Genomic DNA, 23,533 nt, shown 5'->3' with positions numbered 1-23,533 from the left:
AGGCATATACTTCCTATTTAATTTCCATGATCATTGCAGAATAAGTTCTTCACCTTTTCTGACTTTGATGGTTTCATATGCTACTCATGTCGTGAAATAGCCTGTAGCAGTGGTGGAAAAAGTACCCAAATGTCATACTTGAGTAAAAGTAATGATACCTTTAATAGAAAATGACGTAACTAAAAGTCACCCACTAAAATTCTACTTAAGTAAAAGTCTAAAAGTATTTGGCTTAAAATATACTTAAGTATATTTTAGCAATTACATTTACTTTTGATACTTAAAACTTCTCTAGGATAGGGGGCAGCATTTGGAATTTTGGATGAAAAGCATGCCCAAATTTAACTGCCTGCTACTCATCCCCAAAAGATAAGATATGCATATTATTAGTAGATATGGATAGAAAACACTCTGAAGTTTCTAAAACTGTTTGAATCATGTCTGTGAGTATAGCAGAACTTATGTAGCAGGTGAAACCCCGAGGACAAACCATTCAGACTTTTTTGTTGTTGAGGTCACTCTATTTTAAATGACTTTTCATTGGGAATCCAGATTTCTAAGGAACATGCTTGCAGTTCCTACGGCTTCCAATGGATGTTACAAGTCTTTAGAAATTGGTTGAGGTTATTCCTTTGTGTAATGAAGAAGTACGGCCATCTTGAACGAGGGTCACTTCGCGTGTACTGTTTGATAGAGGCGCATGCTTCAGTTTGTTTTCTTCCTCTATTGAACACAGATCATCCCATCTTCGATTATTTACGTTAAAAAATACCTAAAGTTGTATTACAAAATATGTTTGAAATGTTTTGGCAAAGATTACAGGTAACTTTTGAGATATTTTGTAGTCACGTTGCGCAAGTTGGAACCGGTGTTTTTCTGGATCAATTGCGCCAAATAAATTGACATTTTGGATATATAGCGACGGAATTAATCGAACAGAAGGACCATTTGTGATGTTTATGGGACATTTGGAGTTTTGGAGTGCCAACAGAAGAAGCTCGTCAAAGGTAAGGCATGATTTATATTTTTATTTCTGCGTTTTGTGTCGCACTTGCAGGGTTGAAATATGTTTTCTCTCTTTTGTTTATGGAGGTGCTATCCTCAGATAATAGCATTGTTTGCTCTCGCCGATAAGCCTTTTTGAAATCTGACATGTTGGCTGGATTCTCAACACGTGAAGCTTTATTTTGGTATCTTACATGTGTGATTTCATGACAGTTTGATTTTTATTGGAATTTATTTGAATTTGCCGCTCTGCATTTTCTCTGGCTTTTGGCCAAGTGGGACGCTACTGTCCCACATATCCCAAAGAGGTTTAACCTCTTGAAGCTAGGTGGCACTATTTTATGTTTGGAAAAATGACGTTCCCAAAGTAAACGGCCTATTTCTCAGGACCAGATGCTAGAATATACATATATATATTGACATATTAGGATAGAAAACACTCTAAAGTTTCCAAAACTGTCAAAATATTGTCTGTGAGTACAACATAACTGATATTGCAGGCGAAACCCTGAGAAAAATTTTACCAGGAAGTGGCTTCTATTTTGAAAACTCCATGCTCCATAGCCTCCCATTGCTCCATTTAAAGGGATATCAACCAGATTCCTTTTCCTATCACTTCCTCAACGTGTCAACAGTCTTCAGACATAGTTTCAGGCTTTTATTTTGAAAAATTAGCCAGAAAGATATCGTGTCAGGTGGTCACATGAGTTTTGCTTGCGCAACAGAGTTCGGACAGCCATTGCCTTTCCCTCTCCTACTGAACAAGACCGTTGCGGTTGATATATTATCGATTATATATTTTAAAAACAACCTGAGGATTGATTATAAAAAACTTTGACATGTTTCTGTGGACATTACGGATATTATTTGGAATTTGTCTGCGTTGTCGTGACCGCTCTTTCCTTTGGATTTCTGAACATAATGCGCCAAACAAACGGAGGTATTTTGGATATAAAAATAATCTTTATGGAACAAAAGGAACATTTGTTGTTTAACTGGGAGTCTCGTGAGTGAAAACGTCCGAAGATCATCAAAGGTAAACGATTAACTTGATTGCTTTTCTGATTTTCGTGACCAAGCTTCCTGATGCTAAGTGTACTTAATGTTTTGTCATGCGATCGATAAACTTACACAAACGCTTGGATTGCTTTCGTTGTAAAGCATAATTTCAAAATCTGAGATGACAGGTGGATTAACAAAAGGCTAAACTGTGTTTTGCAATATTGCACTTGTGATTTCATGAATATGAATATTTGTAGTAATATTTTTTGACTATTCAGCGGTTGCTGATGACAATTATCCTGCTTAAGGGAAGGGTAGCGTCAAGAAGTTAAAGTAGTATAAGTATAAATCAAAATTCCTTTCATATTAAATTAAGCAAACCAGATGGCCCCATTTTCTTTTTTTCACTTACGGAAGCCAGGGGCCCACTCCAACATTCAGACATCATTTACAAACAAAGCAGGTGTGTTTTGAGAGTCTACCAGATCAGAGGCTGTAGGGTTGATAAGTACGTGAATTGGACTCTTCCTGTCCTGCGAAGCATTCAGAATATAATGACTGCTTTTGGTTGTCTAGGAAAATGTAAAAAGTACAATATTTTCTTAAGGAATGTAGTGAAGTTAAAGTAGTCAAACATGTAAATAGTCAAGTACAGATACCCAAAGAAACTACTTAAGTAGTACTTTCAAGTATTTTTACTTAAATAGTTTAGACCACTGCCAAAAGGCCTACAACAAGTTAGTATAGGATACCATTCCTCCCATCTCTTATTTAATTGTACTCACACATAAATAGATAAGGTATTTTCTTATATGAGATCCAATCTGAAGCTCTGTTTAACAGTAGAACAGACATTTCACCTTCTCTATTGAAGTTTGTAGGCTATGGCTAAATACTGTATGGTCAAATTTCTCATGTAGACAATAATTCATTTATATACAAAATACATACTGTACATCATAACCATTGCAGAATATATTCCTCAAATGTTCTGGCCATGTTGAGACAGTTAAGTTCATACTCTTGAAGTAGCCATACAAAATAAAATACCATGTGCATCTCTCATTCAAGTGGGCCTGTTATATTTAATTTCAAGATTAGGCTCTATGCATCTGACAGGGAGCACGGTTTATGACATATAGCAGAAATGTATTAGGTGAACAGACAGTTGATATTGTACATTGAAGTGGGCAGGCTAACACTGTAAGTAGGCCTACTGTACTTTTCATTGAAAGGTGAACAAACAGTTGATCTTTACATTGTAGTTTGTAAGCTACCACTGAAAGTAGGTGTACTGTAGTTTCCATTAACAGGTGAACAGAGAGTTGATATTACAGTGAAGTGTGTAGGCTACCAATGTAAGTACGTGTCACATCTGCTCCTGCTACGCCCTCGTGTGTTCATCCAGTGTATTCTTGACCTGCAGTTACTCCCCCTGTACACTCTCTCTCTCTCTCTCCCTCTCTGTGTGATTGTGTGGTTGGAGACAGGTGTGCTGGAGTCAGAGCAGATCCCTACCAGCTGCAACTCGCTCCATATCAAGACCTCTACAAAAACTCAGTTCTGCCACTTCCACTCTGCCAGATCATCATCTCTGCTCAGCCAGTTCATGATTCTGGCCATTTATGATTATGCAAGATCCTGTTACTCTGCTGTGCCTGTTTTCCTGCCTGACACTGTTTATCCTCTCGTTGCAGTTTACTGATCTGTATCTGTCTCCTGTCTCCTGTTCCACATCTCACCACCCAACTACCTTCTCTGGATTTTACTCACCACCACTACCTTGGATTCCCCTCAGGACCTAATTACCCTGTTCCACTCAGCTAACTCAGTCACCACATCTGTGTTTTTTCTGCAATTCATCTGAGCTTTCCCAGATCTGTGCTCCATATCTCCTTGTTTTAACAATACATATTTTGATTCATTCATTCCCGTTTCCTCATCTGAGTCTGCTCTTGGGTTCCCCTCTGTCATTCCGCTTAACAGTAGGAGCTGGCCAAGAGATGAAACAAGCAGACTCCACTACTCTTCAAACTCTTGTTGGACAAGGCGCCCTTCTTGAGCAACATGACAAAGCCCTGCTGGAGAACATCAAGGAGTTTTCACAGAGCCTGTCTGACCTACAGGTCCGAACCTCCGACCGGAGTTCACAACCAGTCTCAAGTCCCTCTTCTCTGCCCCGAGAGCCTTTCGTTCCGACTCCTGAGTGCTGTGATGGTAATCTTGGCACTTGCAGAGCCTTTCTTGTGCTATGTTCACTAGTATTTGTGCAACAGCCCTACTCTTATGTTAGTGACCGAGCCAATATTAATTTTTTCATTGGCTACCTTTGTGGAGCAGTGCTTTCTTGGGCCATTAAAGTGTGAGAGAGTCACCTATCTGCTTCTCCTACGGTAGATTCACAGATGAGGAAGGTCTTCGACCACCCGGTCTTTGGAAAAGATGCCGCTATACGACTTCTGTCCCGTCGTCAAGGCTCTGAGTGTGGCTGAAATGGCATGTGAGTTCTGCACCCTCACTGCAGAGAGTGGCTGGAATGACGAAGCCCTTCAGGGAGCATTCCGGAACGCACTCACTGAGACCCTCAAAGACGAGTTGGTGTCCAGAGAGGAGCCTGATGTACTTGACAAACTAATTTCTCTCACTATCCGCATTGACAACCATCTCTGAGTGTCAGAGGGAGAGGCGAGGTAGGGTTGCATGTCCCATAACATCTGCTTCAGTGCCTTGCTCTCCTTCTCCAACTGCATCTTCTAATCCTGAACCCATGCAGCTCGACCGGACCCGTCTATCTCCAGAGGAAAGGCAGCTGCGTATCAGTACTAGGAGCTGTCTTTTTTGTGGCCAGTTTGGTCACCTGGTCTCCACTTGTTCACTGTGTCCAGAAAAGGCGGGGGCTCAGCAGTAGTGGGGGATATACTGTTGCGCCAAATCTCCTGCCCATCATCTCCCAGACCCCTTGAGGCCAACCTTGTGTGGCAGGGCCAGGCTTTTCCTCTGCCTACTCTCATTGATTCAGGCGTGGACGAGAGATTTCTGGCCCGAGTGGTCATTAATCAGTTGGGTCTGGACACTGTTTCACTCGATTCACCTCTGGATGCCAACGCTATCAATGGAAAGCTACTCTTCTGTGTTTTGGAGAGAACTGTTCCTGTTATCCTGCGTCTCTCTGGAAATCACCAGGAAAAGATCAGTTTCCACATAATCGACTATTCTCCCTCACCTCTAGGTCATCGATGGTTAAAGCTACACAATCTACAGACTGACTGGTCCACCGGATGGATAACTACTTGGAGTATATTTTGTCATTCCAATTGTCTACATTCTGCCCTTCCGCCTGCCTTGCCTGCACCCCAGTCCATTCCAGAACCCTCAGACCTGTCTTCTGTTCCTCCAGAATATCACGGTCTACCTCCTGTATTCAGTAAGCACCACACGCCATCTCTGCCACCTCATCGGCCGTACGACTGTGCTATCGAGCTTCAGCCTCCTCTCCCTAGTAGCATGTTGCCTAACCTCTCTCGCCCCGAGCAAGAGGCCATGGAAGAATACATCCAGGACTCCCTGGCTGTCGGACATATCAGGCCTTCTTCCTCTCCAATGGGAGCTGGTTTTTCTTTGTCAAGAAAAAGGATGGGTCACTGAGGCCATGCATAGACTTCCGTGGGTTAAATAGTATCACTGCCAGGAACATATATCCCTTGCCACTCATGCTGCTTTTGCCCCCCTCCATGGTGCCACAGTGTTTACTTAACTTGAATTTCGGAATGCCTACCACCTTGTCTGTATCAGAGAAGGGCGACGAGTGGAAAACAGTTCAACACACCACTTGGACATTTCAAGTATTTGGTCATGCCTTTTGGTCTCACTAACGTCCCTGCTGTTTTTCAGAGACTGGTTAATGATGTCCTGAGGGATGTCATTGTGCTTTTTGTTTTTGTCTATGTGGATGACATTCATAATTTTTTTTCAAAGGACCTTGAGAATCACAAGCAACACATTCTCCAAAGGCTGTTGGAGAATAAGCTATTTGTTAAGGCTGAGAAATGTGAGTTTCATGATTCCTCTGTCCTTCTTGGGTTACATTATTGCTCAAGGACAGCTACGAATGGACCCTGCCAAGATTAGGGCAGTCACAGTGTTGCCTGTGCCCGCGACTCTGAAGCAGTTACAGCGTTTTCTGGGGTTTGCCAATTTTTATAGATGCTTCATCAGTGACTACAGTCGTTTGGTAGCTCCTCTCACCTCCAGTCAATTCCCCTGAGGCAGGGGCAGCGTTCCGGGAACTCATGCACCGCTTCACTCCAATCCTTACCCAGCCAGACCCAGAACTCCAGTTCGTCCTCCAGGTGGACGCTTCCGACACCAGGATAGGTGCAATCCTGTCTCAACGTGCCGCCTTTTCCTGCAAGCTCTCACCTGCAGAGAGAAATTGACGTATAGGTAACCGGGATCTCCTGGCCGTTAAGCTTGCTCTTGAGGAGTGTTGACACTGGTTAGAGGGTTTGGTCCTGCCCTTCATTGTGTGGATGGATCACAAAAATCTAGCCTACATCTGAACTCTCGGCAGGCCAGGTGGGCATTTTTGTATTTTTTGGGAAGAAACACCTTCACATTCACTTATCGCCTTGGATCTAAGAATACCAAGCCTGACGCCCTCTCCCATCAGTTCACCGCAGACAACACAAGTTCCGAGCTAGAAAACATTTTGCCATCCTCCTGCATCGTTGCTGCTGTCTCCTGGGAGATTGCGTCACTTGTTCGTCAGGCTCTGCCTACACCAGCCTGATCCTTGAAACGGTCCTTGTAAGGCTCTGCTTGTTCCAGATTCAGTTCATTCTGATGTTCTTCAATAGAACCATTCTACTCACCTGTCAGCCTGGCATGAACCGGACTGTCACCTTCCTGCGTCAGTGATTTTGGTGGCCCACCATGGAGAAATACGCTCGGGAATTCATCTCCGCCTGCTCAGTCTGTGCTCGGAACAAAACCTCCACCAAACCTACATCTGGTCTGCTTCGTCCTCTTCCCATACAAATCAAATCAAATAAAATGTTATTTGTCACATACACATGGTTAGCAGATGTTAATGCGAGTGTAGCGAAATGCTTGTGCTTCTAGTTCCGACAATGAGGTAATAACCAACAAGTAATCTAACTAACAATTCCAAAACTACTGTCTTATACACAGTGTAAAGGGATAAAGAATATGTACATAAGGATATATGAATGAGTGATGGTACAGAGCAGCATAGGCAGGATACAGTAGATGGTATCGAGTACAGTATATACATGAGGTGAGTATGTAAACAAAGTGGCATAGTTAAAGTGGCTAGTGATACATGTATTACATAAGGATGCAGTCGATGATATAGAGTACAGTATATACGTATGCATATGAGATGAATAATGTAGGGTAAGTAACATATAAGGTAGCATTGTTTAAAGTGGCTAGTGATATATTTACATCATTTCCCATCAATTCCCATTATTAAAGTGGCTGGAGTTGAGTCAGTGTGTTGACAGCAGCCACTCAATGTTAGTGGTGGCTGTTTAACAGTCTGATGGCCTTGAGATAGAAGCTGTTTTTCAGTCTCTCGGTCCCAGCTTTGATGCCCCTGTACTGACCTCGCCTTCTGGATGATAGCGGGGTGAACAGGCAGTGGCTCGGGTGGTTGTTGTCCATGATGATATTTATGGCCTTCCTGTGACATCGGGTGGTGTAGGTGTCCTGGAGGGCAGGTAGTTTGCCCCCGGTGATGCGTTGTGCAGACCTCACTACCCTCTGGAGAGCCTTACGGTTGTGGGCGGAGCAGTTGCCGTACCAGGCAGTGATACAGCCCGCCAGGATGCTCTTGATTGTGAATCTGTAGAAGTTTGTGTGCTTTTGGTGACAAACCAAATTTCTTCAGCCTCCTGAGGTTGAAGAGGCGCTGCTGCGCCTTCTTCACGATGCTGTCTGTGTGAGTGGACCAATTCAGTTTGTCTGTGATGTGTATGCCGAGGAACTTAAAACTTGCTACCCTCTCCACTACTGTTCCATCGATCTGGATAGGGGGGTGTTCCCTCTGCTGTTTCCTGAAGTCCACAATCATCTCCTTAGTTTTGTTGACGTTGAGTGTGAGGTTATTTTCCTGACACCACACTCCGAGGGCCCTCACCTCCTCCCTGTAGGCCGTCTCGTCGTTGTTGGTAATCAAGCCTACCACTGTTGTGTCGTCCGCAAACTTGATGATTGAGTTGGAGGCGTGCGTGGCCACGCAGTCGTGGGTGAACAGGGAGTACAGGAGAGGGCTCAGAACGCACCCTTGTGGGGCCCCAGTTTTGAGGATCAGCGGGGTGGAGATGTTGTTGCCTACCCTCACCACCTGGGGGCGGCCCGACAGGAAGTCCAGTACCCAGTTGCACAGAGCGGGGTCGAGACCCAGGGTCTCGAGCTTGATGACGAGCTTGGAGGGTACTATGGTGTTGAATGCTGAGCTGCAGTTGATGAACAGCATTCTCACATAGGTATTCCTCTTGTCCAGATGGGTTAGGGCAGTGTGCAGTGTGGTTGAGATGGCATCGTCTGTGGACCTATTTGGGCGGTAAGCAAATTGGAGTGGGTCTAGGGTGTCGGGTAGGGTGGAGGTGATATGGTCCTTGACTAGTCTCTCAAAGCACTTCATGATGACGGAAGTGAGTGCTACGGGGCGGTAGTCGTTTAGCTCAGTTTCCTTAGCTTTCTTGGGAACAGGAACAATGGTGGCCCTCTTGAAGCATGTGGGAACAGCAGACTGGTATAGGGATTGATTGAATATGTCCGTAAACACACCGGCCAGCTGGTCTGCGCATGCTCTGAGGGCGCGGCTGGGGATGCCGTCTGGGCCTGCAGCCTTGCGAGGGTTAACACGTTTAAATGTCTTACTCACCTCGGCTGCAGTGAAGGAGAGTCCGCATGTTTTCTTTGCAGGCTGTGTCAGTGGCACTGTATTGTCCTCAAAGCGGGCAAAAAAGTTATTTAGTCTGCCTGGGAGCAGGACATCCTGGTCCGTGACTGGGCTGGATTTCTTCTTGTAGTCCGTGATTGACTGTAGACCCTGCCACATGCCTTTTGTGTCTAAGCCGTTGAATTGAGATTCTACTTTGTCTCTGTACTGACGCTTAGCTTGTTTGATAGCCCTGCGGAGGGAATAGCTGCACTGTTTGTATTCGGTCATGTTACCAGTCACCTTGCCCTGATTTAAAAGCAGTGGTTCGCGCTTTCAGTTTCACGCGAATGCTGCCATCAATCCACGGTTTCTGGTTAGGGAATGTTTTAATCGTTGCTATGGGAACGACATCTTCAACGCACGTTCTAATGAACTCGCACACCGAATCAGCGTATTCGTCAATATTGTTATCTGACGCAATACGAAACATGTCCCAGTCCACGTGATGGAAGCAGTCTTGGAGTGTGGAGTCAGCTTGGTCGGACCAGCGTTGGACAGACCTTAGCGTGGAAGCCTCTTGTTTTAGGTTCTGTCTGTAGGCAGGGATCAACAAAATGGAGTCGTGGTCAGCTTTTCCGAAAGGAGGGCGGGGCAGGGCCTTATATGCGTCGCGGAAGTTAGAGTAACAATGATCCAAGGTTTTTCCACCCCTGGTTGCGCAATCGATATGCTGATAAAATTTAGGGAGTCTTGTTTTCAGATTAGCCTTGTTAAAATCCCCAGCTACAATGAATGCAGCTTCCGGATAAATGGATTCCAGTTTGCAAAGAGTCAAATAAAGTTTGTTCAGAGCCATTGAAGTGTCTGCTTGGGGGAGGAATATATACGGCTGTGATTATAATCGAAGAGAATTCTCTTGGTAGATAATGCGGTCTACATTTGATTGTGAGGAATTCTAAATCAGGTGAAAAGAAGGATTTGAGTTCCTGTATGTTTCTTTCATCACACCATGTCTCGTTAGCCATAAGGCATACGCCCCCGCCCCTCTTCTTACCAGAAAGACGTTTGTTTCTGTCGGCGCGATGCGTGGAGAAACCCGCTGGCTGCACCGCCTCCGATCGCGTCTCTCCAGTGAGCCATGTTTCCGTAAAGCAAAGAACGTTACAGTCTCTGATGTCCCTCTGGAATGCTACCCTTGCTCGGATTTCATCAACCTTGTTGTCAAGAGACTGGACATTGGCGAGAAGAATGCTAGGGAGTGGTGCACGATGTGCCCGTCTCCGGAGTCTGACCAGAAGACCGCCTCGTTTCCCTCTTTTTCGGAGTCGTTTTTTTGGGTCGCTGCATGGGATCCATTCCGTTGTCCTGGGTGAAAGGCAGAACACAGGATCCGCGTCGCGAAAAACATATTCTTGGTCGTACTGATGGTGAGTTGACGCTGATCTTATATTCAGTAGTTCTTCTCGACTGTATGTAATGAAACCTAAGATGACCTGTGGTACTAATGTAAGAAATAACACCATACCCAGTCGCCCCTGGTCATACAGCTTTGGATTTCGTCACTGGCCTTCCCCCATCAAATGGTAACCTTGTCATCCTCACTATTGACCTTTTCAAATGTTTTTTATTTCACCCCCCCCCCCCCCCCAAAGTGGCTCACTTCATTCGGCTCACATTCCCCTCTCCAAGCTTCCTTCCTCCCGGGAGACTGCTGACCTGGTATCCCATGTTTTGAAGCTGTATGGCATCCCTAGTGACATTGTTTCTGACAGAGGACCCCCAGTTTACATCCCAGGTATGGAGAGCCTTCTGCACAGCTCTGGGTATTAATGTTAGCCTTTCGTCTGGATATCACCCCCAGACCAACGGCCAGACCGAGCGGGCCAACCATGAGTTGGAAACTGCAATATGCTGTGTTACTTCTGCTAACCCTTCCTCCTGGAGTGCCCAGCTACCCTGGGTGGAATATGCCCACAACACCCTCATCAATGCCTCATCGGGTATGCCTCCCTTTTGAGTGTGCTCTGGGTTACCAACCTCAATTGTTCCCTGCCCAAGAGGTCAAAGTAGCTGTGCCCTCAGTCCTGGACCACATAGGCCGTTGTCGTCACACCTGAAGGAGCTGCTCTTTGTGCCTCCTCCAGGACCCAATTCCAAGCTAACCTGTCGCTGTACTTCAGCCCCAGTCTACACTACAGGCCAAAAGGTATGGCTTTCATCTAAGGACTTGCCCCTGAAAGTGATTTCCAAAAAACTCTCCCTCACTCATTGTCCCATTTGAGATTGATCGTGTCATAAACCCCTCTGCTGTTCATCTGAAACTCCCAGACTCTCTCAAAATTCACCCCACCTTCCATGTATCCTTAATTAAACCAGTCTGCTCCAGTCCCATCCTACAGCTGCTCCTCCACCCCCCTCGGCTCATCGACCATCCTGCCTATACCAACCGCCGTCGCGGTTGGCAGTATCTGGACTGGGAGGGATATGGGCCTGAGGAGCGCTGCTGGGTGCGCCGTCGTCACATTCTGGATCTCTCCCTCTACAGGATGTTCATACCTCACACCCAGACAAGCCGGGTCGTGCGCTGTCATGCGTTCTACTCAGCTAACTCCAAACTCAGTCTCCACATCTGTTTTTTTGGCAAATCATCTGAGCTTCCACGAAACTGCACTCCATATCTTTGTTTTTAATTAACAATACATGTTTTCATTCATCCCTGTTTCCTTATGTGAGTCTGCTAATGGGTTCACCTGTGATGCTCCACTGAACAGTACACCTAATGTAGTTTCCTTTAACAGGTGAACAGACAGTTGATCTTTACATTGAAGTATGTATTCTACAAATGTAAGTAGGCCGACTGTAGTTTCCATTAACAGGTGAAATAAACAGTTGCTCTTTACAGTGACGTGGGTATTATACCAATGTAGTTAAGCCTGCTTACTTTGTAGGCTACCTCTTCCGTAAACTTACAGTATATTTACTTTGACTTGTGTAGGCTAATTCTGTAAGTCGGCCGACTGTAGTTAACATTAAAGTGGAACAGTTAGCCTACACACTTCAATGGAAAGATCAACTAACTGTTCACCTGTTAATGGAAACTACAGTCGGTCGACTGGAACAGTTAGCCTACACAAGTCAAAGTAAATATACTGTATGTTTACGGAAGAGGTAGCCTACACAGTTCAATGTAAACACCAACTTACTGTTCAACGTTAATGGAAAGTACAGTAGGTCTACTTGAAATTGGCAGCCTTAACAATTCAATGTACAGATCGACTGTCTGTTCACCTCTTAATGGACACTATAGTGGTCCTACTTACTGTGGTAGGCTACACACTTCAATGTAAAGATCAACTAACGCCTACACATCACATTTATTCATAAAGCCCTTCTTATATCAGCTAATGTCACAAAGCGCTGTACAGAAACCCAGCCTAAAACCCCAAACCGCAAGCAATGCAGGTGTAGAAGCACGGTGGCTAGGAAAAACTCCCTAGAAAGGCCAAAACCTAGAGAGGAACCAGGCTATGAGGGGTGGCCAGTCCTCTTCTGGACGTGCTGGGTGGAGATTATAACAGAACATGGCCAAGATGTTCATAAATGACCAGCATGGTCAAATAATAATAATCACAGTAGTTGTCGAGGGTGCAACAGGTCAGCACCTCAGGAATAAATGTCAGTTGGCTTTTCATAGCCGATTACTGAGAGTATCTCTACCTCTCCTGCTGTCTCTAGAGTGTGTAAAAGAGCAGGTCTGGGACAGGTAGCACGTCCGGTGAACAGGTCAGGTTTCCATAGCCACAGGCAGAACAGTTGAAACTGGAGCAGCAGCACGGCCTGGTGGACTGGGGACAGCAAGGAGTCATCATGCCAGGTAGTCCTGAGGCATGGTCCTAGGGCTCAGTTCCTCCGAAAGAAAGAGAGAATTAGAAAGAGCATACTTAAATTCACACAGGACACCGGATAAGACAGGAGAAATACTCCAGATAAAACAGACTGACCCTAGCCCCCGACACATAAACTACTGCAGCATAAATACTGGAGGTCGAGACCGGAGTGATCAGGAGACACTGTGGCCCCATCCGATGATGCCCCCAGACAGGGCCAAACAGGCAGGATATAACCCCACCCACTTTGCCAAAGCAAAGCCCCCACACGACTAGAGGGATATCTTCAACCACCAACTTACCATCCTGAGACAAGGCCGAGTATAGCCCACAAAGATCTCCGCCACAGCACAACCCAAGGGGGGAGCAAACCCAGACAGGAAGACCATGTCAGTGACTCAACCAACTCAAGTGATGCACCCCTCCTAAGGGCGGCATGGAAGAGCACCAGTAAGCCAGTGACTCAGCCCCTGTAATAGGGTTAGAGGCAGAGAATCCCAGTGGAGAGAGGGGAACTGGCCAGGCAGAGACAGAAAGGGAGGTTCGTTGCTCCAGTGCCTTTCCGTTCACCTTCACACTCCTGGGCCAGACTACACTCAATCATAGGGCCTACTGAAGATATGAGTCTTCAATAAAGACTTAAAGGTTGAGACCGAGTCTACGTCTCCCACATGGGTAGGCAGACCATTCCATAAAAATGGAGCTCTATAGGAGAAAGCCCTGCCTCCAGCTGTTTGCTTAGGAATTCTTGGGACAATTAGGATGCCTGTGTTTTGTGACCGTAGCGTATGTGTAGGTATGTACGGCAGGACCAAATCGGAAAGATAGTTAGGAGCAAGCCCATGTAATGCATTGTAGGTTAGCAGTAAAACCTTGAAATCAGCCCATGCCTTAACAGGAAGCCATTGTAGGGATGCTAGCACTGGAGTAATATGATCAATTATTTGGGTTCTAGTCAGGATTCTAGCAGCCGTATTTAGCACTAACTAAAGTTTATTTATTGCTTTATCCAGGTTGTCATGTTGTCTTGTCTCTGTCCTTTCCCTTCACCCTGTCTCCCTCTGCTGGTCGTGTCAGGTTACCTTTTCTCCCCTTCTTTCCCCCAGCTGTTCCCTGTCTCCTCCTAACTACCCATTCACCCCGTTCCCCACCTGTTCCCTTTTTCCCTCTGATTAGGTCCCTATATCTCCCTCTGTTTCTGCTCCTGTCCTTGTCGGATTCTTGTTTGTTTGTGTTTCATGCCTGAGCCAGACTATCGTCATGTTTGCTGTAACCTTGTCCTGTCCTGTCGGAATCTGCCGGTCTATCTGAGCCTACCTATGTTTTGTTATTAAAGAAGCTCTGTTTAAGTTAGTTCGCTTTTGGGTCCTCATTCACTCACCATAACAGAAGAATCCGACCAAGAATGGACCCAGCGACTTCGGATCCTCTCCACTCAGCCGTCGGGATCCAGGGAGCGATGCTAGGCAGACACGAGCAGGAAGTGTCTGCTGCTCGACATGCCGTTGAGACCCTGGCCACCCAAGTCTCCAACCTCACAGAACAGGTTCACCATCTCCGCCTCGATCCACCGGCCACTTCCAGGGCTTTCGAATCTCCGGAGCCCAGAATCAATAACCCGCCGTGTTACTCTGGGGAGCCCACTGAATGCCGCTCGTTCCTCACCCAGTGTGATATTGTGTTTTCTCTCCAGCCCAACACTTACTCCAGGAGCACTGCTCGTGTCGCCTACGTCATATCTCTCCTTATTGGACGGGCTCGTGAGTGGGGCACGGCAATCTGGGAGGCAAGGGCTGAGTGTACTAACCAGTATCAGGACTTTAAGGAGGAGATGATACGGGTTTTTGATCGATCTGTTTTTGGGGAGGAGGCTTCCAGGGCCCTGTCTTCCCTATGTCAAGGTAATCGATCCATAACAGACTACTCTATTGAGTTTCGCACTCTTGCTGCCTCCAGTGGCTGGAACGAGCCGGCTTTGCTCGCTCGTTTTCTGGAGGGTCTCCGCGCAGAGGTAAAGGATGAGATTCTCTCCCGGGAGGTCCCTTCCAGCGTGGATTCCCTGATTGAACTCGCTATTCGCATTGAGCGACGGGTTGATCTGCGTCACCGAGCTCGTGGAAAGGAGCTCGCGTTCTCCGTTGCCCCCCTCTCCGCATCACTACCATCTTCCTCTGCCGGCTCGGGAGCTGAGCCTATGCAGCTGGGAGGTATCCGCATCTCGACTAAGGAGAGGGAACGGAGAATCACCAACCGCCTCTGTCTCTATTGCGGTTCCGCTGGTCATTTTGTCACTTCATGTCCAGTAAAAGCCAGAGCTCATCAGTAAGCGGAGGGCTACTGGTGAGCGCTACTACTCCTGTCTCTCCTTCAAGATCCTGCACTACCTTGTCGGTCCATCTACGCTGGACCGGTTCGTCAGCTTCCTGCAGTGCCTTAATAGACTCTGGGGCGGAGGGCTGTTTTATGGACGAGACCTGGGCTCGGGAACATGACATTCCTCTCAGACAGTTAAGGGAGTCCACGGCCTTGTTCGCCCTGGATGGTAGTCCTCTCCCCAGGATTCAGCGTGAGACGCTACCTTTAACCCTCACTGTTTCTGGTAATCATAGCGAAACCATTTCTTTTTTGATTTTTCGTTCACCTTTTACACCTGTTGTTTTGGGCCATCCCTGGCTAGTTTGTCATAATCCTTCCATTAATTGGTCTAGTAATTCTATCCTCTCCTGGAACGTCTCTTGTCATGTGAAATGTTTAATGTCTGCTATCCCTCCTGTTTCCTCTGTCTCTTCTTCACAGGAGGAGCCTGGTGATTTGACAGGGGTGCCGGAGGAATATCACGATCTGCGCACGGTGTTCAGTCGGTCCAGGGCCACCTCTCTTCCTCCACACCGGTCGTATGATTGTAGTATTGATCTCCTTCCGGGAACCACTCCCCCCCGGGGTAGACTATACTCTCTGTCGGCTCCCGAACGTAAGGCTCTCGAGGATTATTTGTCTGTAGCTCTTGACGCCGGTACCATAGTCCCCTCCTCCTCTCCCGCCGGAGCGGGGTTTTTTTTTGTCAAGAAGAAGGACGGGTCTCTGCGCCCCTGCATAGATTATCGAGGGCTGAATGACATAACAGTTAAGAATCGTTATCCGCTTCCTCTTATGTCTTCAGCCTTCGAGATCCTGCAGGGAGCCAGGTTTTTCACTAAGTTGGACCTTCGTAACGCTTACCATCTCGTGCGCATCAGGGAGGGGGACGAGTGGAAGACGGCGTTTAACACTCCGTTAGGGCACTTTGAATACCGGGTTCTTCCTTTCGGCCTCGCTAACGCTCCAGCTGTCTTTCAGGCATTAGTCAATGATGTCCTGAGAGACATGCTGAACATCTTTGTTTTCGTTTACCTTGACGATATCCTGATTTTTTCACCGTCACTCCAGATTCATGTTCAGCACGTTCGACGTGTCCTCCAGCGCCTTTTAGAGAATTGTCTTTTTGTGAAGGCTGAGAAGTGCACTTTTCATGCCTCCTCCGTCACATTTCTCGGTTCTGTTATTTCCGCTGAAGGCATTAAGATGGATCCCGCTAAAGTCCAAGCTGTCATTGATTGGCCCGTCCCTAAGTCACGCGTCGAGCTGCAGCGCTTTCTCGGCTTCGCGAACTTCTATCGTCGTTTCATCCGTAATTTCGGTCAGGTGGCCGCTCCTCTCACAGCCCTTACTTCTGTCAAGACGTGCTTTAACTGGTCCGTTTCCGCCCAGGGAGCTTTTGATCTCCTCAAGAATCGTTTTACATCCGCTCCTATCCTTGTTACACCTGACGTCTCTAGACAGTTCGTTGTCGAGGTTGACGCGTCAGAGGTGGGCGTGGGAGCCATTCTTTCTCAGCGCTCCCTCTCTGACGACAAGGTCCACCCATGCGCGTATTTTTCTCATCGCCTGTCGCCGTCGGAACGTAACTATGATGTGGGTAACCGCGAACTGCTCGCCATCCGGTTAGCCCTAGGCGAATGGCGACAGTGGTTGGAGGGGGCGACCGTTCCTTTTGTCGTTTGGACTGACCATAGGAACCTTGAGTACATCCGTTCTGCCAAACGACTTAATGCGCGTCAGGCGCGTTGGGCGCTGTTTTTCGCTCGTTTCGAGTTCGTGATTTCTTATCGTCCGGGCTCTAAGAACACCAAGCCTGATGCTTTGTCTCGTCTCTTCAGTTCTTCAGTAGCCTCCACTGACCCCGAGGGGATTCTCCCTGAGGGGCGTGTTGTCGGGTTGACTGTCTGGGGAATTGAGAGGCAGGTAAAACAAGCGCTCACTCACACTCCGTCGCCGCGCGCTTGTCCTAGGAACCTTCTTTTCGTTCCCGTTCCTACTCGTCTGGCCGTTCTTCAGTGGGCTCACTCTGCCAAGTTAGCCGGCCACCCTGGCGTTCGGGGTACGCTTGCTTCCATTCGCCAGCGTTTTTGGTGGCCCACCCGGGAGCATGACACGCGTCGTTTCGTGGCTGCTTGTTCGGTCTGCGCGCAGACTAAGTCCGGTAACTCTCCTCCTGCCGGCCGTCTCAGGCCGCTTCCTATTCCCTCTCGACCGTGGTCTCACATCGCCTTAGATTTTGTCACCGGACTGCCTTCGTCAGCGGGGAAGACTGTTATTCTTACGGTTGTCGATAGGTTCTCTAAGGCGGCCCATTTCATTCCCCTTGCTAAGCTTCCTTCTGCTAAAGAGACGGCACAAATCATCATCGAGAATGTTTTCAGAATTCATGGCCTTCCGTCAGACGTCGTTTCGGACAGAGGTCCGCAATTCACGTCTCAATTTTGGAGGGAGTTTTGCCGTTTGATTGGGGCTTCCGTCAGTCTCTCTTCCGGCTTTCACCCCCAGTCTAACGGTCAAGCAGAACGGGCCAATCAGACTATTGGTCGCATCTTACGCAGTCTTTCTTTTCGCAACCCTGCGTCTTGGTCAGAACAGCTCCCCTGGGCAGAATACGCCCACAACTCGCTTCCTTCGTCTGCGACCGGGCTATCTCCTTTTCAGAGTAGCCTCGGGTACCAGCCTCCGCTGTTCTCATCTCAGTTCGCCGAGTCCAGCGTCCCCTCCGCTCAGGCTTTTGTCCAACGTTGCGAGCGCACCTGGAAGAGGGTCAGGTCTGCACTTTGCCGTTATAGGACGCAGACTGTGAGGGCTGCTAATAAGCGTAGAACTAAGAGTCCTAGATATTGTCGCGGTCAGAGAGTTTGGCTCTCCACTCAGAACCTTCCCCTTAAGACGGCTTCTCGCAAGTTGACCCCGCGGTTCATTGGTCCGTTCCGTATTTCTCGGGTCATTAATCCTGTCGCAGTTCGACTTCTTCTTCCGCGATACCTTCGTCGCGTCCACCCGGTCTTCCACGTCTCCTGCATTAAGCCCGTTCTTCGCGCCCCCGCTCGTCTTCCCCCCCCCCCCCCCCATCCTTGTCGAGGGCGCACCCATCTACAGGGTCCGCAGGATTTTGGACATGCGTCCTCGGGGCCGTGGTCACCAGTACCTTGTCGATTGGGAGGGGTACGGTCCTGAGGAGAGGAGTTGGGTTCCCTCTCGGGACGTGCTGGACCGTGCGCTGATCGAGGATTTCCTCCGTTGCCGCCAGGTTTCCTCCTCGAGTGCGCCAGGAGGCGCTCGGTGAGTGGGGGGGTACTGTCATGTTGTCTTGTCTCTGTCCTTTCCCTTCACCCTGTCTCCCTCTGCTGGTCGTGTCAGGTTACCTTTTCTCCCCTTCTTTCCCCCAGCTGTTCCCTGTCTCCTCCTAACTACCCATTCACCCCGTTCCCCACCTGTTCCCTTTTTCCCTCTGATTAGGTCCCTATATCTCCCTCTGTTTCTGCTCCTGTCCTTGTCGGATTCTTGTTTGTTTGTGTTTCATGCCTGAGCCAGACTATCGTCATGTTTGCTGTAACCTTGTCCTGTCCTGTCGGAATCTGCCGGTCTATCTGAGCCTACCTATGTTTTGTTATTAAAGAAGCTCTGTTTAAGTTAGTTCGCTTTTGGGTCCTCATTCACTCACCATAACACAGGTAGCTGGAAAGTAGACCATTGCAGTAGTCTAACCTAGAAGTGTCAAATGCATGGATGAATTTTTCTGCATTATGTTTGGACAGAAAATGTCTGATTTTTGCAATGTTTCGTAGATGGAAAAAAGCTGTCCTTGAAACAGTCTTGATATGTTCGTCAAAAGAGAGACCAGGGTCCAGAGCAACGGCGAGGTCCTTCACAGTTTCATTTGAGATGACTGTACAACCATCAAAATTAATTGTCAGATTCAACAGAAGATCTCTTTGTTTGTGGGACCTAGAAGAAGCATCTCTGTTTTGTGCGAGTTTAAAAGTAGAAAGCTTGCAGCCATCCACTTCCTTATGTCTGAAACACAAGCTTCTAGCGAGGGCAATTTTGGGGCTTCACCATGTTTCATTGAAATGTACAGCTGTGTGTCATCTGCATAGCAGTGAAAGTTAACATTATGTTATCGAATGACATCCCCAAGAGGTAAAATATATATTGAAAACAATAGTGGTCCTAAAACGGAACCTTGAGGAACACCTCAACACCTTTACAGTTGATTTGTCAGAGGACAAACCATTCACAGAGACAAACTAATATCTTTCCAACAGATAAGATCTAAACCAGGCCAGAACTTGTCCGTGTAGACCAATTTGGGATTCCAATCTCTCCAAAAGAATGTGGTGATTGATGGTATCAAAAGCAGCACTAAGGTCTAGGATCACGAGGACAGATGCAGAGCTTCAGTCTGACGACATTAAAAGGTAATTTACCACCTACACAAGTGCAGTCTCAGTGCTATGATAGGGTCTAAAACCAGACTGAAGCATTTTGTATACATTGTTAGGCCAATAGTTTTTTTATATTTTCTGGGTCAAGGCTTTATTACTGGCACTTTTAGTGAGTTTGGTACACATCCGGTGGATAGAGAGCCATTTATTATGTTCAACATAGGAGGGCCAAGCACAGGAAGCAGCTCTTTCAGTAGTTTAGTTGGAAAGGGGTCCAGTATGCAGCTTGAAGGTTTAGAGGCCGTGATTATTTTTCATCATTGGTTCAAGAGATATAGTACTAAAACACTTGAGTGTCTCCATTGATCCTGGGTCCTGGCAGAGTTGTGCAGACTCAGGACAACTGAGATTTGGAGGAATACACAGATTTAAAGAGGAGTCCATAATTTGCTTTCTCATGATCTTTTTCTCAAAGAACTTCATGAACTTATTACAGCTGAAGTGAAAGCCATCCTCTCTTGGGGAATGCTGCTTTTTAGTTAGCTTTGCGACAGTATCAAAAATAAATGTTGGATTGTTCTCAATTTCCTTAATTAAGTTGGAAAAATAGGATGATCGAGCAGCAGTGAGGGCTCTTTGATACTGCACGGTACTATCTTTCCAAGCTAGTCGGAAGACTTCCAGTTTGGTGTGGCGCCATTTCGGTTCTAATTTTCTGGAAGCTTGCTTCAGAGCTCGGGTGTTTTCTGTATACCAGGGAGCTAGTTTCTTATGACAAATGTTTTTTGTTTTTAGGGGTGCGACCGCATCTAGGGTATTGCGCAAGGTTAAATTGAGTTCCTCAGTTAGGTGGTTAACTGATTTTTGTCCTCTGACGTCCTTGGGTAGGCAGAGGGAGTCTGGAAGGGCTGCAAGGAATTTTTGGGTTGTCTGAGAATTTATAGCACGAATTTTGATGATCCTTGGTTGGGGGTCTTAGCAGATTATTTGTTGCGATTGCAAACATATTAAAATGGTGGTCCGATAGTTCAGGATTATGAGGAAAATCATTAAGATCCACAACATTTATTCAATGGGACAAAACTAGGTCCAGAGTATGACTGTGACAGTGAGTAGGTCCAGAGACATGTTGGACAAAACCCACTGAGTCGATGATGGCTCCGAAAGCCTTTTGGAGTGGGTCTGTGGACTTTTCCATGTAAATATTAAAGTCACCAAAAATTTGAATATTACAAGGTCCAATAGGAGTTCAGGGAACCCAGTGAGGAACGCTGTATATGGCCCAGGAGGCCTGTAAACAGTAGCTATAAAATGTGATTGAGTAGGCTGCATAGATTTCATGACTAGAAGCTCAAAAGATGAAAAAAAAAAAATGTAAGTTGAAATTTGCTATCGTGAATGTTAGCAACACCTCCACCTTTGCTGGATGCGCGGGGGATATGGTCACTAGTGTAACCAGGAGGTGAGGCCTCATTTAACATAGTAAATTCATCAGGCTTTGTCCATGTTTCAGTCAGGCCAATCACATCAAGATTATGATCAGTGATTAGTTTATTGACTATAACTGCCTTGGAAGTGAGGGATCTAACATTAAGTAGCCCTTTTTTGAGATGTTAGGTATCACAATCTCTTTCAATAATGGCAGGAATGGAGGAGGTCTGTATTCCAGTGATATTGCTAAGGCGAACACCGTCATGTTTAGTTTTGCCCAACCTAGGTCGAGGCACAGACACGGTCTCAATGGGGATAGCTGAGCTGAATACACTGACAGTGCAAGTGGCAGACTCCACTAAGCTGCAGGCTGGCTAACAGCCTTCTGCCTGGCCTGCACCCTACTATAGTTTCAATTAACAGTGATCAATTAGGTGATATTTACATTGAAGTGTGTAGGCTTCCACTGTATTGTACACCTAAGTTTCCATTAACGGTGAACAGCTAGTTGACGTTTACATTTGTGCAGAATAACATTGTAAGTATGCCTACTGTAGTTTCTATCAACAGGTAAATAGACAGTTGATCTTTACATTGAAGTGTGTATGCTACCACTGTAAGTAGGACTACTGTAGTTTCTATCAACAGGTAAATAGACAGTTGATCTTTACATTGAAGTGTGTATGCTACCACTGTAAGTAGGACTACTGTAGTTTCCTTTTTTTTTTGAGTATACAATGTTTCAAAATTCGCAGGCAACGCAGGTTTGGGAAAACAATCTCTTTACAGGTCCACAACAGAAACGTTGAGATACAGGAAATGTTACTACAAAAGAAAACATTCTGCCAACACCTCCTAAGACATTTGATCAAGTTCGGCATACATTGCTATTTCCTTTAGATACTGTCTTGGCCTAATTCCAAAACTTCAAAACTATACAGCAAATAAGGGCGCTATTGTCACCATAAAATATTAACATTTTTCAGGCCTTTTTCAGGCATATATTGCTCGTTCACGCGTGCACAATTTGTAATAACTGTTCATAATAAGGTGTATTACCACAACTGACCTCAGTTCATCTTTCAATCACCCACAATGAGGAGGTGGCACGTGGGTATATTCTTCTATAAACCATTATTATGAAAGTTAGATGCCAATTGCCATATAAAGTCCAAAGAAAAAAAGCCTGGAAAGAGGAGAGATGACTAGAAACAATTCGGTTGACCTTTTTATGTGTGGATTAGATGTCGGAGTAGAGGACCTTGTGCATTTAAGGTAAAATAACAACTCTACGTTTATATCCCAGGACAAATTAGCTAGCAACAGAAAGCTAGCTAAATAGGACAAATTAGCTAGCAAATGTAAGCTAGCTAGGTATATTGCCATAAATGTTTCATGCTTTTCAACAAATTAATATAATTTTTGTTTTGATATTTCAACCTGTGTGTCGTGGTTGCGTTGGGTGTGGAGGGACAACATCAATTTGCTCATGATGGCGCACGTGGACATTTGGGCATGGTGTCCTGGACTCAATCAAAAGTGCATCTCTATTGCTCAACAAAAAAGGCGCGATAGGAATATTTATCATGATGACGCTTTTGTTTTGTTGTGGCCACAATATACCATCATGGATTAAACAACTTTTATGTACAATAATATGAGGCTAGTTAGAATAACCAAACGTTTGGGAAATAATAGCCTGTAGCCTACTTGGAGTCAGTGATTGGCTAATTCATTCAGAATTTCGGAATATGATCATGTCCAATGCTGTAGGTTGGTGGGCTCAATTATTTTGTCTGTTCTTCTAACGTCGTCATTGGAAAAATTATAGAGAGTTGCGCCGGCCGGGTCATCGGGGCTAACACTGAGTTGGAAAGCTCTGGCTACCATATTTGCCTAGGGTTGTTGTTCCACTCCACAAATCAATAGGTCGTTACACAGAGGTTAGATTCACATAGGGACTTACACTGATGATATGCCTGCCATGCACACTTTACTGTCGTAAAGTCTATTAATTCATTCCAATGTGCACTGTTGAAAAGTGGCAATCTGTGCATAAAGCGCTTGCGTGAGTTCACGACCCGATGTTTCACAGACAAACACTGCTGTTCCTATTGGAATCATGTTTAATGATTATAACAGCAAATGGCTAACTGACCATCCTCTCACAAAACAAACAACTAGGCTGAACGACTTTTGGAGCCCCTGATCGATCAGCTGTGTTGCCCACAATGCAGTGGTTCCAAAGTGGGCCATCCCATCATGTGAAATTGACTTGGGTTTGTTTACCAAGCAAATTACAACAGGAAACCGTAGACTAGAGTTACGTACCTACTGACTCTGGATTTGCAACCCTTCGTTTTGTGTATTTTCACATTTCCACTTGACAGAGGAGCACCAGTTTCTACTGCTCTCCGGTTTGTGTGGTCTCCTGCTGAGTGAGACAGAATGAAGTTGTCAGTTGTTCTGCTGGCACTCGCGCTGGCCTCTGCGTTTGCTGCAGAGGGTAAGTTTAAAAAAAAAAAATTAAATTAATTAATGTCCATTAC

General features: G+C 46.2%; 1 protein-coding gene and 1 long non-coding RNA gene across 3 annotated transcripts in view; one reads left to right on the top strand and one right to left on the bottom strand.

The window, feature by feature from the left end:
• The window catches only part of LOC149977928 (uncharacterized), a 222,036-nt gene that overhangs the window by 150,784 nt on the left and 47,719 nt on the right, over window positions 1-23,533 (bottom strand). The window lies entirely within an intron of this gene.
• Window positions 23,301-23,533, top strand: part of vtnb (vitronectin b) — a 29,446-nt gene continuing 29,213 nt past the window's right edge. The window contains 1 exon segment of the mRNA NM_001124431.1: window positions 23,301-23,490. Coding sequence (NP_001117903.1) covers window positions 23,433-23,490 — 58 coding nt within the window. The 5' untranslated portion in view covers window positions 23,301-23,432.

This window comes from Oncorhynchus mykiss, chromosome 15, assembly GCF_057628025.1.
Source record: "Oncorhynchus mykiss isolate SJ-2025 chromosome 15, ASM5762802v1, whole genome shotgun sequence".
Classification (NCBI taxonomy): domain Eukaryota; kingdom Metazoa; phylum Chordata; class Actinopteri; order Salmoniformes; family Salmonidae; genus Oncorhynchus; species Oncorhynchus mykiss.
This window is presented reverse-complemented; position numbering and strand designations above follow the sequence as displayed.